The 14520-nt window shown below is 40.0% G+C and overlaps 1 protein-coding gene across 1 annotated transcript in view; it reads right to left on the bottom strand.

The window, feature by feature from the left end:
- ZNF112 (zinc finger protein 112) overlaps window positions 1–14520 on the bottom strand; it is a 64822-nt gene that overhangs the window by 34790 nt on the left and 15512 nt on the right. Inside the window, exons 2-3 of the mRNA XM_037819372.1 lie at window positions 5294–5341; window positions 1976–2102 (exon numbers count right to left, since the gene is read on the bottom strand). Of these exons, the coding sequence (XP_037675300.1) occupies window positions 1976–2102; window positions 5294–5308 (142 nt within the window). The 5' untranslated portion in view covers window positions 5309–5341. The remainder of the gene's footprint in view (window positions 1–1975; window positions 2103–5293; window positions 5342–14520) is intronic.

The following is a 14520-nucleotide window of genomic DNA, read 5'->3' as shown; positions in this document are numbered from 1 at the left end:
CAGAATGGTGAACTGTGGTGTATGCATACAACGGAATATTGAGCAACTACAAGAAGGAGTGAAGCTGTGAGACACACAACGAGGTGAATGGATCCTGTAGACAGCATGTTGAGTGAAGTATGCCAGAAACCAAGGCAAACACTATAATGCCTCACCAATATGGACTAACTACAATGTGTAACCTCAGAATTAAATCTTAGAGCACAGCCTAACAGGAAAATGATTATTGTAATGGTCCCTGGATTGCAAGCTCTTACAGCAGTCAAATCTATTCCTGATTTGTAATGGCTATCTCCAAACTCTGAGATGTTGATCCCTTAATGTATAACCTGACTGGTCTCTAGAACATTGGGTATCTGTGTGACACCTGAAACTCAGAGCTAGAGCTCGGGAGATATGAATATCAGTATTTACACATACAGCAACTGTTAAAAAAAAAAAGCTGAAACAGAGCCCAGACTTCAATTAGAGATATGAATAAAGCAGATCTGGTTAAGACTAGCGCAAATTGGGCCAAAGGGTAAAGGTTGAAACTGACTGTGTTCAAACTTCAACTTCCATGTGAGACCAAGGGAAGAGATGTTTATTTGGTGTAGGATCTATATTTTCTAAACAATATAACTTTTACAGTCAGTTTGTTCAAATACTACAATTACATGGAACTTTGAATAGGAAGTGAGCTATGGTAGGTCTGTATAGATTAGAATAAAATAGCAACACATCCTAAAGTAATTTGGGTGGAGAATAAAAATATATATTTGGGGCCCCTCTGAAGAGCAGGGGGAGGATGCAGAGGTGTTGGACTTCCTCACCTGGATTGTTGCTGATGTTCTCACAAACATTGGGGACTGACGGCTTGATGTGCTGAGCCCTCTGTCTTGGGGCTGGCCCCTATGAAGCTTGTTGCTGCAAGGAGAGGCTAACCCTGTTTATAATTGTGCCTAAGAGTCTCCCCGAGTGCCTCTTTGTTGCTCAGATGTGGCCCTCTCTCTCTAAGCCACCTTGGCAGATAACCTCACTGCCCTCCCCACTACGTGGGACCTGACTCCCAGGGGTATAAATCCCCCTGGCAACGCAGGATATAACTCTCAGGGATGAATCTGGACCCAGCATCGTGGGATTGAGAACATCTTCTTGACCAAAAGGGGGATACGAAATGAAACAAAATAAAGCTTCAGTGGCTGAGAGATTTCAAATGGAGTCGAGAGGTCACTCTGGTGGACATTCTTACGCACTATACTGATAATACTTTTTAGGTTTTAATATATTGGAATAGCTAGAAGTAAATATCTGAAACTACCAAACTCCAACCCAGTAGCCTTGACTCTTGAAGATGATTGTGTAAGAATGTAGCTTACAAGGGTAACTGAGTGATCATGAAAACCTTTTGGATCACACTCCCTTTATCCAGGGTATGGATGGATGAGTAGAATAATGGGGATAAAACCTAAATGAAAAATAGGGTGGGATGGGGGAGGGGATCCTTTTTTTTGTTTTTAATTTTTATTTTTTATTCTGATTGTGATTCTTTCTGGTGTAAGGAAAATGTTCAAAAATAGATTGGGGTGATGAATGCAGAACTATAAGATGGTACTGTGAACAGCTGATTGTACACCATGGACGAATATATGCTATGTGAATATTTCTCAATAAAACTGAATTAAAAAAAAAAAAAAAGTACTCCCGGAAACAAGTTAATAAATAATGACTGATACCCCCAAAAATAAAAAGGCTAGAACAACTCAGTAAACCGATTTCATGACAAACCAATGGGGCAGGACCACAATTTGCCCATTTACAGTTCAAAGGTCAGACTTCTACCTGGAGAAAAAGGTCTATTTGCATAGGGATCATTAGAATGCTCAAGTGCCTAATCTCAAAACACCTTTTCAGGAGTCTCAGAGATTCAAGCAACTGAGCTTACAAAGACACCCCAGCTGGCCAATGTTGAGTTATAGAGGGCACCTGTCCTCACCCATTGACACCAGGTTCCTGAAGTTCTCCAGCATCACATCTCGGTACAGCTCCCTCTGGGCAAGGTCCAGCAACCCCAGCTCCTCCTCGTTGAAGACCACAGCCACGTCCTTGAATGTCACTGCTTCCTGCAACATTGAGTACACACAAACTAAGACTATGGAAGAGGGGCAGCACCGAGAAAGTATAAAAGATGGGAAGCAATTCTGGATTTTGAGAGACCTGAGTCACATTTAAGCAGCTGCCCGCTGTTTGCCTTCCATACTGCCAATTCCATTCACCAAAATGGCTGCAAAAGAGAAATCCTTGCAATTTAAATTGCTGCCTTTGTCAGCACTCCTGTGGGCAACTCCTGGAACTCTGTTGCTTCCTGGGCTACTAATATTGTAAATTTTATTCATAATGTCACTTGCCCAGGGAAGCTTTATCAATTTGGTACCAACAGTGCCTGATAGTGTCTGTTTCCATCTTTTATGCACATCACTTATTTAATTGGCCAGCTCGAGGCTGTAGTTCATTCTCTGCGCCACACCCGTGGGTTGCAGCATTTATGGGGTCATGGTTATAGCCACAGCTCTAGGGTATGACTGCCTGTGTTCACATCCCAATGTTCTGTCCCAAATCTGTGTGATCTTGGCCAAGTTCCAATATCTGTGTAATCTTGGACAAGTAAGTTCCTTATCATCTCCTTATCTGTATGCTTATACCTTTATCTGAGGGTACGGGTAACAAAATGAGTGACCATATGTCAAGTCTGGCACATAGTAAGTACCCAATAAATGTCAGCAATTTTAATTATCATTATCTCTTTCATTCCATTTCAGGGCTGCACAGTAATCCAAGGAGCTGGTGATTTGTAAACAATGAATATTGTAATGTTCATAATATGAAAATAATATTCATATTGCATGCTTACTTGGCTTTAGATTCTAAATATCTTGTCACATAGTCAATCACTTTCATACAATCAGTCCTTCTGTCTGATTATCTCTTTAAAATAAGGTCCTAAAAGTAGAAATGGCAATGTTGAAGATTATTAAACTTCAAAGTTTTTAAATCAAAATGGCAAGACTTTTACTCCAAAATGACTTTTTTAACTTCTTCTTCTTCCAAGAAGGTATAAATCCCTACACCTCTATACCATGGCCAACACATCAAACTTTGATAATCTCAGAAGTAAATTTGAGAAGTGAAACCCAGTTATTTGAAAATTTTTTTCACAAAATTGATTAGTAATGAAGACCATTCTCTTATTATATATTTGCTGTTCATCTCTATTTCTTGTTTTGTAATAGTGTTCATTTTGGGGATAATAAGGCTTTTTCTTCCATGTATGTTGTAAATATTTTTCATTTCACTTTATTATTTGTCTTGTAACTTTTGCTGTAGGGAAATTAAAAAATTTTATATGAAGACCTATTCAACACTGCATTTGTTCTGGCTGGAGCTCCTAATATGACCACCTCAGGTCTCTGAATGGAGAACTCTGGGTTTTTTGTTAGTTTGTTTGTTTGTTTTTAGCTCTCTGCCTCCCCAAATGGTAGTTCTGATACTCCTGACTCAGAAGGCAAAGACTTTGGAGTTGACTAGACACTTCTCTTCCCGCAGGAACTTGAGCAGGGCTTGCACCTACATGAGACTCTTATCTTTGTGTTAACAATACAGATGGTTCCCAGTGCCCCCTCAGACAGCTGTATGGCATTAATACAGTATCAGCTGGAAAGTGCCTAGACATCTGTGCTGGTTTGGATGCATTATGTCCTCCAAAATGCCATTATCTTTGATGCAGTCTTGTGGGGCAGACTGATTAATCTTTTTGATTAGGGTGTGACCTTTTGATTGGATGTTTCCATGGAGATATTACCCATCCAACTGTGGGTGATCACTTTGGTTGGATAATTTCCATAGAGGTGTTACCCTGCCCATTCAAGGTGGGTCTAAATTCAATCACTGGAGCCATATAAATGAGCTGACAAACAGAAGGAACTCAGTGCAGCTGTGAGTGACATTGTGAAGAGCAACTGAGAGTGATATTTTGAAGAGCAGCTACAAGCAAGAGGACAGTTTGAAGAACGCACAGGAGCTGAGAGGGAAGCTGCAGTTTACAGAGACATTTTGGAGACAGCCTTTGAAAGCAGACTTTTACTCCGGAGAAGCTCAGAGGACAAACGCCCCAAGAGCAACTAAGAGTGACATTTTGAAAAGGAACTGCAGCCTAGAGAGGAACGTCCTAGGAGAAACCGTTTTGAAACCAGAACTACGGAGCAGACGCCAGCCATGTGCCTTCCCAGCTAAAGAGAGGTTTTCCGGATGCCAATGGCCAACCTCCAGTGAAGGTACCTGCTTGTTGATGCATCACCTTGGACACTTTATGGCCTTAAGACTGTAACTGTGTAACTAAATAAACCCCCTTTTATAAAAGCCAATCCATTTCTGGTGTTTTGCATCCTGGCAGCATTAGCAAACTAGAACAACGTTCTATAATACAATTCAACATTTTAAATTAATTACCTGTATTACTCTAATGAATAAATTAATACATAGTGAAACACACACAAAGACACACAAACAGACACACAGACAGCTTCAAGCACTGGGAAGAAAGAATCTAGCTCCTCCTGTAAGAAAATATCTTATGCTGTTTTTTTTTTTTTTCTGAGTTTAGCTTCAGTATGATCCTGAGCCATATTTTACATGTTCTTTAGAAAGTAGCTTTGGCACCACTTACCAAAAAAAAATATTTTCAGTTTTGAGTCCCTAGAACATGAAGAACAAATAATAACAGAATTCCTTCTGAATTACTTTTCAAGTAAAGATTAAATGTAGGAAAATTGATACTGAAGTATAAATTGCAATAATCCTCAATAAGATAAAAGCCTGTGAATGAGGATTATTTATAAAGGAAAACAGGGTGCAAGAGTTCACTGAAGAAAAAATTAAGTGATAAAAAAAATCGAGTGCTATAATATTAAGTGAAAAAAAAACCTCACCTCAATTGTACCTATTATTACAAGTATAGTTATGAAGGCTCATAAAAAAGCAACTATGGAAAGAAGTAGATGGTTTGTAGGCAGGCTAATACTGTGAGATTTTTTTTTTCATTTTTAAAATTTCTATTCTCTTTTAAACTCTTGTGAAGTAAGATAATAAAAAAACAAACTATAAAGGAAATAAAAAACAAAAAGCAAGAGCTGGCACCTAAAGGGTATTAAGCACCTGTTGTCATTCTTTACTCCTGGCAAGGAAGAGAATAAAGATGAGTCTACTCACTAAGAAACGAGATGGCACGTTATGTGACAGAAATAAAAACTCCACTCACCTGGAACTTGGTCATTTTCTCCTCCTTCTTCTGGGGAAAGACAGACACCTGAAAAGGAGAACAGGGTAATAAGAAAGAAGCTTGAGAGAAAGGTAAATGTGTATTTGTACAAACTAGAAAAAGGCACCCCTTCCCCCAAGCAGACACCACCACATACTCTTCAGTGGGCAGAGTGCAGGCTGGGTTCTAGCTATCACTAGGCTAACATGGCCGGATGCCCCAGGGCATGGAACAACATGCCCAGCTGTTCCCAGCAGCCCTTACACCTAGCAGTTCCCAGAGTACTCATTCTGACCACGGGAAATGTGGGAAAAGAGTGGAATGGGCTTCTTAGGCATTGACTCTAGGGACAAACTGCGTGTGTTCAAAACCTGGTACTGCTGTAAGCTTGCTAAGTAGCCTGGGTAAAAGTTAAATAACCTTTATGCTTCAATTCTGTCATCTACAAAATCAGGACCCTAATAGTACTAACATTATAGCGCTGTTGTTAGGATTACATATATGAGTAGGAGAAAGCTGTTGTAACTATTTCCCTGAGGCTACAGAGAAGCAATGGTATTCTGCATCAAAAAGCTGTCCTTGCAAATGTCCTCATAAGACATCTGGATGGCACAGATTATTGCTCTGCCCTGGAAAGTCACCCTGACATTCTAAAATGTCTATAACCCTGGCTTCTTACCTAATTTGTTGCCCCAGAAATAAAAGTTGTGTAAACATCAAGACCACCCTCCAGAAATTACAATGGCAGTGAATACTCTTCCTAAACCAACAAAAGCTCACTGGTACATCCCTCTTTCCACATGGACACAAGACTAATGAAACCTGTGATGCTACTATAGTTCCCATGTTAAACAAAAAAAAAAATGTGACCTTCTGTCTCACTTAAGTTAACAAAATTGCATTGGTTATAAGAATTCACAGGGTTGTTTGGAGGACTAAGTGTGCTTTTCTACCTAAGATGTTGGCTCAAACCCTTGGGAGGATTTGGAGATCATGGGTTTCATTTCTTGGATTCTTCCCCAAGGTTTGTTACCTTATTTACTGTTCTCAAGCAACTTCGGGTCATCCACAGAAGAGAAAGAACTCAAAAAAAGGCTAATCATGGGCTGTGGATAAGGCAAAGCCTTTCAGCATCATCTTAGGGAGAGGCTTTCTGCTACTCTGACAGACACCCATCCCTCCCGAGTCCTTGCCCACAAGGGCTGCTGCTGTAGAATCTACAGAATGCATGCACAACTACCAAGAACAAGTATTAATGTGGCTGCATAACTAGCAGTGAAAAGAGTTAAGTTTTCTTTCATTTACTCAATATTTGGGGGATCACTTTCTAAAAGAGATACAGTTCCCAGATATCTAGTTGTTCATAGCCTGACGTAGGAAAACAAGAAGTAAAAGAGCAATTATGCTGAGAGGCGGGGCAAGATGGCAGACTGGTGAGCTGTAAGTTTTAGTTACTCCTCCAGGAAAGTAGGTAAAAAGCCAGGAACTGCGTGGACTGGACACCACAGAGCAATCTGTCTTTGGGCATACTTCATACAACACTCATGAAAACGTGGAACTGCTGAGATCAGCGAAATCTGTAAGTTTTTGCGGCCAGGGGACCCGCGCCCCTCCCTGCCAGGCTCAGTCCCGGGGGAGGAGGGGCTGTCAGCTCCGGGAAGGAGAAGGGAGAACTGCAGTGGCAGCCCTTATCGGAAACTCATTCTACTGAACCAAACTCCAACCATAGAGAGACTGAGACCAGACACCAGAGACTCTGAGAGCAGCCAGCCCAGCAGAGAGGAGACAGGCATAGAAAAAAAAACAACACGAAAAACTCCAAAATAAAAGCAGAGGATTTTTGGAGTTCTGGTGAACACAGAAAGGGGAAGGGCGGAGCTCAGGCCTTGAGACGCATATGCAAATCCCGAAGCAAAGCTGATCTCTCTGCCCTGTGGACCTTTCCTTAATGGCCCTGGTTGCTTTGTCTATTAGCATTTCAATAACCCATTAGATCTCTGAGGAGGGCCGTTTTTTTTTTTTTTTGTTTTTTTTTTTTTTTTTTTTTAAATCCTTTTTTTTTTTTCTAAAACAATTACTCTAAGAAGCCCAATACAGAAAGCTTCAAAGAATTGCAATTTGGGCACGTCAAGTCAAGAGCAGAACTAAGAGAGCTCTGAGACAAAAGGCAATAATCCAGTGGCTGAGAAAATTCACTAAACAACACAACTTCCCAAGAAAAGGGGGGTGTCCGCTCACAGCCACCATCCTGGTGGACAGGAAACACTCCTGCCCATCACCAGCCCCATAGCCCAGAGCTGCCCCAGACAACCCAGTGTGACGGAAGTGCTTCAAATAACAGGCACACACCACAAAACTGGGCGTGGACATTAGCCTTCCCTGCAACCTCAGCTGAATGTCCCAGAGCTGGGAAGGTGGAGCAGTGTGAATTAACAAAGCCCCATTCAGCCATCATTTGAGCAGACTGGGAGCCTCCCTACACAGCCCAGCAGCCCAGAACTGCCCTGGGGGGACGGCACTCACCTGTGACATAGCACAGTCATCCCTCAACAGAGGACCCGGGGTGCACAGCCTGGAAGAGGGGCCCACTTGCAAGTCTCAGCAGCCATACGCCAATACCAAAGACTTGTGGGTCAGTGGCAGAGACAAACTGTGGCAGGACTGAACTGAAGGATTAGACTATTGCAGCAGCTTTAAAACTCTAGGATCATCAGGGAGATTTGATTGTTAGGGCCACCACCCCTCCCCGACTGCCCAGAAACACGCCCCACATACAGGGCAGGCAACACCAACTACACACGCAAGCTTGGTACACCAATTGGGCCCCACAAGACTCACTCCCCCACTCACCAAAAAGGCTAAGCAGGAGAGAACTGGCTTGTGGAGAACAGGTGGCTCGTGGACACCACCTGCTGGTTAGTTAGAGAAAGTGTACTCCACGAAACTGTAGATCTGATAAATTAGAGATAAGGACTTCAATAGGTCTACAAACCCTAAAAGAACCCTATCAAGTTCAGCAAATGCCACGAGGCCAAAAACAACAGAAAATTATAAAGCATATGAAAAAACCAGACGATATGGATAACCCAAGCCCAAGCACCCAAATCAAAAGACCAGAAGAGACACAGCACCTAGAGCAGCTACTCAAAGAACTAAAGATGAACAATGAGACCATAGTACGGGATATGAAGGAAATCAAGAAGACCCTAGAAGAGCATAAAGAAGACATTGCAAGACTAAATAAAAAAATGGATGATCTTATGGAAATTAAAGAAACTGTTGACCAAATTAAAAAGATTCTGGACACTCATAGTACAAGACTAGAGGAAGTTGAACAACGAATCAGTGACCTCGAAGATGACAGAAGGGAAAATGAAAGCATAAAAGAAAGAATGGGGAAAAAAATTGAAAAAATCGAAATGGACCTCAGGGATATGATAGATAATATGAAACGTCCGAATATAAGACTCATTGGTGTCCCAGAAGGGGAAGAAAAGGGTAAAGGTCTAGGAAGAGTATTCAAAGAAATTGTTGGGGAAAACTTCCCAAATCTTCTAAACAACATAAATACAGAAATCATAAATGCTCAGCGAACTCCAAATAGAATAAATCCAAATAAACCCACTCCGAGACATATACTGATCACACTGTCAAACATAGAAGAGAAGGAGCAAGTTCTGAAAGCAGCAAGAGAAAAGCAATTCACCACATACAAAGGAAACAGCATAAGACTAAGTGGTGACTACTCAGCAGCCACCATGGAGGCAAGAAGGCAGTGGCACGATATATTTAAAATTCTGAGTGAGAGGAATTTCCAGCCAAGAATACTTTATCCAGCAAAGCTCTCCTTCAAATTTGAGGGAGAGCTTAAATTTTTCACAGACAAACAAATGCTGAGAGAATTTGCTAACAAGAGACCTGCCCTATTGGAGATACTAAAGGGAGCCCTACAGACAGAGAAACAAAGACAGGACAGAGAGACTTGGAGAAAGGTTCAGTACTAAAGAGATTCGGTATGGGTACAATAAAGGATATTAATAGAGAGAGGGAAAAATATGGCAAACATAAACCAAAGGATAAGATGGCCGATTCAAGAAATGCCTTCACGGTTTTAACGTTGAATGTAAATGGATTAAACTCCCCAATTAAAAGATATAGATTCGCAGAATGGATCAAAAAAAAATGAACCATCAATATGTTGCATACAAGAGACTCATCTTAGACACAGGGACACAAAGAAACTGAAAGTGAAAGGATGGAAAAAAATATTTCATGCAAGCTACAGCCAAAAGAAAGCAGGTGTAGCAATATTAATCTCAGATAAAATAGACTTCAAATGCAGGGATGTTTTGAGAGACAAAGAAGGCCACTACATACTAATAAAAGGGGCAATTCAGCAAGAAGAAATAACAATCGTAAATGTCTATGCACCCAATCAAGGTGCCACAAAATACATGAGAGAAACACTGGCAAAACTAAAGGAAGCAATTGATGTTTCCACAATAATTGTGGGAGACTTCAACACATCACTCTCTCCTATAGATAGATCAACCAGACAGAAGACCAATAAGGAAATTGAAAACCTAAACAATCTGATAAATGAATTAGATTTAACAGACATCTACAGGACATTACATCCCAAATCACCAGGATACACATACTTTTCTAGTGCTCACGGAACTTTCTCCAGAATAGATCATATGCTGGGACATAAAACAAGCCTCAAGAAATTTAAAAAGATTGAAATTATTCAAAGCACATTCTCTGACCACAATGGAATACAATTAGAAGTCAATAACCATCAGAGACTTAGAAAATTCACAAATACCTGGAGGTTAAACAACACACTCCTAAACAATCAGTGGGTTAAAGAAGAAATAGCAAGAGAAATTGCTAAATATATAGAGACGAATGAAAATGAGAACACAACATACCAAAACCTATGGGATGCAGCAAAAGCAGTGCTAAGGGGGAAATTTATAGCACTAAACGCATATATTAAAAAGGAAGAAAGAGCCAAAATCAAAGAACTAATGGATCAACTGAAGAAGCTAGAAAATGAACAGCAAACCAATCCTAAACCAAGTACAAGAAAAGAAATAACAAGGATTAAAGCAGAAATAAATGACATAGAGAACAAAAAAACAATAGAGAGGATAAATATCACCAAAAGTTGGTTCTTTGAGAAGATCAACAAGATTGACAAGCCCCTAGCTAGACTGACAAAATCAAAAAGAGAGAAGACCCATATAAACAAAATAATGAATGAAAAAGGTGACATAACTGCAGATCCTGAAGAAATTAAAAAAATTATAAGAGGATATTATGAACAACTGTATGGCAACAAACTGGATAATGTAGAAGAAATGGACAATTTCCTGGAAACATATGAACAACCTAGACTGACCAGAGAAGAAATAGAAGACCTCAACCAACCCATCACAAGCAAAGAGATCCAATCAGTCATCAAAAATCTTCCCACAAATAAATGCCCAGGGCCAGATGGCTTCACAGGGGAATTCTACCAAACTTTCCAGAAAGAACTGACACCAATCTTACTCAAACTCTTTCAAAACATTGAAAAAAATGGAACACTACCTAACTCATTTTATGAAGCTAACATCAATCTAATACCAAAACCAGGCAAAGATGCTACAAAAAAGGAAAACTACCGGCCAATCTCCCTAATGAATATAGATGCAAAAATCCTCAACAAAATACTTGCAAATCGAATCCAAAGACACATTAAAAAAATCATACACCATGACCAAGTGGGGTTCATTCCAGGCATGCAAGGATGGTTCAACATAAGAAAAACAATCAATGTATTACAACACATTAAAAACTCGAAAGGGAAAAATCAATTGATCATCTCAATAGATGCTGAAAAAGCATTTGACAAAATCCAACATCCCTTTTTGATAAAAACACTTCAAAAGGTAGGAATTGAAGGAAACTTCCTCAACATGATAAAGAGCATATATGAAAAACCCACAGCCAGCATAGTACTCAATGGTGAGAGACTGAAAGCCTTCCCTCTAAGATCAGGAACAAGACAAGGATGCCCGCTGTCACCACTGTTATTCAACATTGTGCTGGAAGTGCTAGCCAGGGCAATCCGGCAAGACAAAGAAATAAAAGGCATCCAAATTGGAAAAGAAGAAGTAAAACTGTCATTGTTTGCAGATGATATGATCTTATATCTAGAAAACCCTGAGAAATCAACGATACACCTACTAGAGCTAATAAACAAATTTAGCAAAGTAGCGGGATACAAGATTAATGCACATAAGTCAGTAATGTTTCTATATGCTAGAAATGAACAAACTGAAGAGACACTCAAGAAAAAGATACCATTTTCAATAGCAACTAAAAAAATCAAGTACCTAGGAATAAACTTAACCAAAGATGTAAAAGACCTATACAAAGAAAACTACATAACTCTACTAAAAGAAATAGAAGGGGACCTTAAAAGATGGAAAAATATTCCATGTTCATGGATAGGAAGGCTAAATGTCATTAAGATGTCAATTCTACCCAAACTCATCTACAGATTCAATGCAATCCCAATCAAAATTCCAACAACCTACTTTGCAGACTTGGAAAAGCTAGTTATCAAATTTATTTGGAAAGGGAAGATGCCTCGAATTGCCAAAGACACTCTAAAAAAGAAAAACGAAGTGGGAGGACTTACACTCCCTGACTTTGAAGCTTATTATAAAGCCACAGTTGCCAAAACAGCATGGTACTGGCACAAAGATAGACATATAGATCAATGGAATCGAATTGAGAATTCATAGATAGACCCTCAGATCTATGGCCGACTGATCTTTGATAAGGCCCCCAAAGTCACCGAACTGAGCCATAATGGTCTTTTCAACAAATGGGGCTGGGAGAGTTGGATATCCATATCCAAAAGAATGAAAGAGGACCCCTACCTCACCCCCTACACAAAAATTAACTCAAAATGGACCAAAGATCTCAATATAAAAGAAAGTACCATAAAACTCCTAGAAGATAATGTAGGAAAACATCTTCAAGACCTTGTATTAGGAGGCCACTTCCTAGACTTTACACCCAAAGCACAAGCAACAAAAGAGAAAATAGATAAATGGGAGCTCCTCAAGCTTAGAAGTTTCTGCACCTCAAAGGAATTTCTCAAAAAGGTAAAGAGGCAGCCAACTCAATGGGAAAAAATTTTTGGAAACCATGTATCTGACAAAAGACTGATATCTTGCATATACAAAGAAATCCTACAACTCAATGACAATAGTACAGACAGCCCAATTATAAAATGGGCAAAAGATATGAAAAGACAGTTCTCTGAAGAGGAAATACAAATGGCCAAGAAACACATGAAAAAATGTTCAGCTTCACTAGCTATTAGAGAGATGCAAATTAAGACCACAATGAGATACCATCTAACACCGGTTAGAATGGTTGCCATTAAACAAACAGGAAACTACAAATGCTGGAGGGGATGTGGAGAAATTGGAACTCTTATTCATTGTTGGTGGGACTGTATAATGGTTCAGCCACTCTGGAAGTCAGTCTGGCAGTTCCTTAGAAAACTAGATATAGAGCTACCATTCGATCCAGCGATTGCACTTCTCGGTATATACCCGGAAGATCGGAAAGCAGTGACACGAACAGATATCTGCACGCCAATGTTCATAGCAGCATTATTCACAATTGCCAAGAGATGGAAACAACCCAAATGTCCTTCAACAGATGAGTGGATAAATAAAATGTGGTATATACACACGATGGAATACTACACGGCAGTAAGAAGGAACGATCTGGTGAAACATATGACAACATGGATGAACCTTGAAGACATAATGCTGAGCGAAATAAGCCAGGCACAAAAAGAGAAATATTATATGCTACCACTAATGTGAACTTTGAAAAATGTAAAACAAATGGTTTATAATGTAGAATGTAGGGGAACTAGCAGTAGAGAGCAATTAAGGAAGGGGGAACAATAATCCAAGAAGAACAGATAAGCTATTTAACGTTCTGGGGATGCCCAGAAATGACTATGGTCTGTTAATTTCTGATGGATGTAGTAGGAACAAGTTCACTGAAATGTTGATATATTATGTAACTTTCTTGGGGTAAAGTAGGAACATGTTGGAAGTTAAGCAGTTATCTTAGGTTAGTTGTCTTTTTCTTACTCCCTTGTTATGGTCTCTTTGAAATGTTCTTTTACTGTATGTTTGTTTTCTTTTTAACTTTTTTTTTCATACAGTTGATTTAAAAAAGAAGGGAAAGTTAAAAAAAAAAAAAAAAAGAAAAAAGACAAACAAGGAAAAAAAAAAAAAAAGATGTAGTGCCCCCTTGAGGAGCCTGTGGAGAATGCAGGGGTATTCGCCTACCCCACCTCCATGGTTGCTAACATGACCACAGACATAGGGGACTGGTGGTTTGATGGGTTGAGCCCTCTACCATAAGTTTTACCCTTGGGAAGACGGTTGCTGCAAAGGAGAGGCTAGGCCTCCCTGTATTTGTGCCTAAGAGTCTCCTCCTGAATGCCTCTTTGTTGCTCAGATGTGGCCCTCTCTCTCTGGCTAAGCCAACTTGAAAGGTGAAATCACTGCCCTCCCCCCTACGTGGGATCAGACACCCAGAGAAGTGAATCTCCCTGGCAACGTGGAATATGACTCCCGGGGAGGAATGCAGACCCGGCATCGTGGGATGGAGAACATCTTCTTGACCAAAAGGGGGATGTGAAAGGAAATGAAATAAGCTTCAGTGGCAGAGAGATTCCAAAACGAGCCGAGAGATTACTCTGGTGGGCACTCTTACGCACACTTTAGACAACCTTTTTTAGGTTCTAAAGAATTGGGGTAGCTGGTGGTGGATACCTGAAACTATTAAACTACAACCCAGAACCCATGAATCTCGAAGACAGTTGTATAAAAATGTAGCTTATGAGGGGTGACAGTGGGATTGGGAATGCCATAAGGACCAAACTCCACTTTGTCTAGTTTATGGATGGATGTGTAGAAAAGTAGGGGAAGGAAACAAACAGACAAAGGTACCCAGTGTTCTTTTTTACTTCAATTGCTCTTTTTCACTCTAATTATTATTCTTGTTATTTTTGTGTGTGTGCTAATGAAGGTGTCAGAGATTGATTTGGGTAATGAATGTACAACTATGTAATGGTACTGTAAACAATCTAAAGTACAATTTGTTTTGTATGACTGCGTGGTATGTGAATATAT

This window comes from Choloepus didactylus, chromosome 27, assembly GCF_015220235.1.
Source record: "Choloepus didactylus isolate mChoDid1 chromosome 27, mChoDid1.pri, whole genome shotgun sequence".
NCBI classification, from domain to species: Eukaryota; Metazoa; Chordata; class Mammalia; order Pilosa; family Megalonychidae; genus Choloepus; species Choloepus didactylus.
This window is presented reverse-complemented; position numbering and strand designations above follow the sequence as displayed.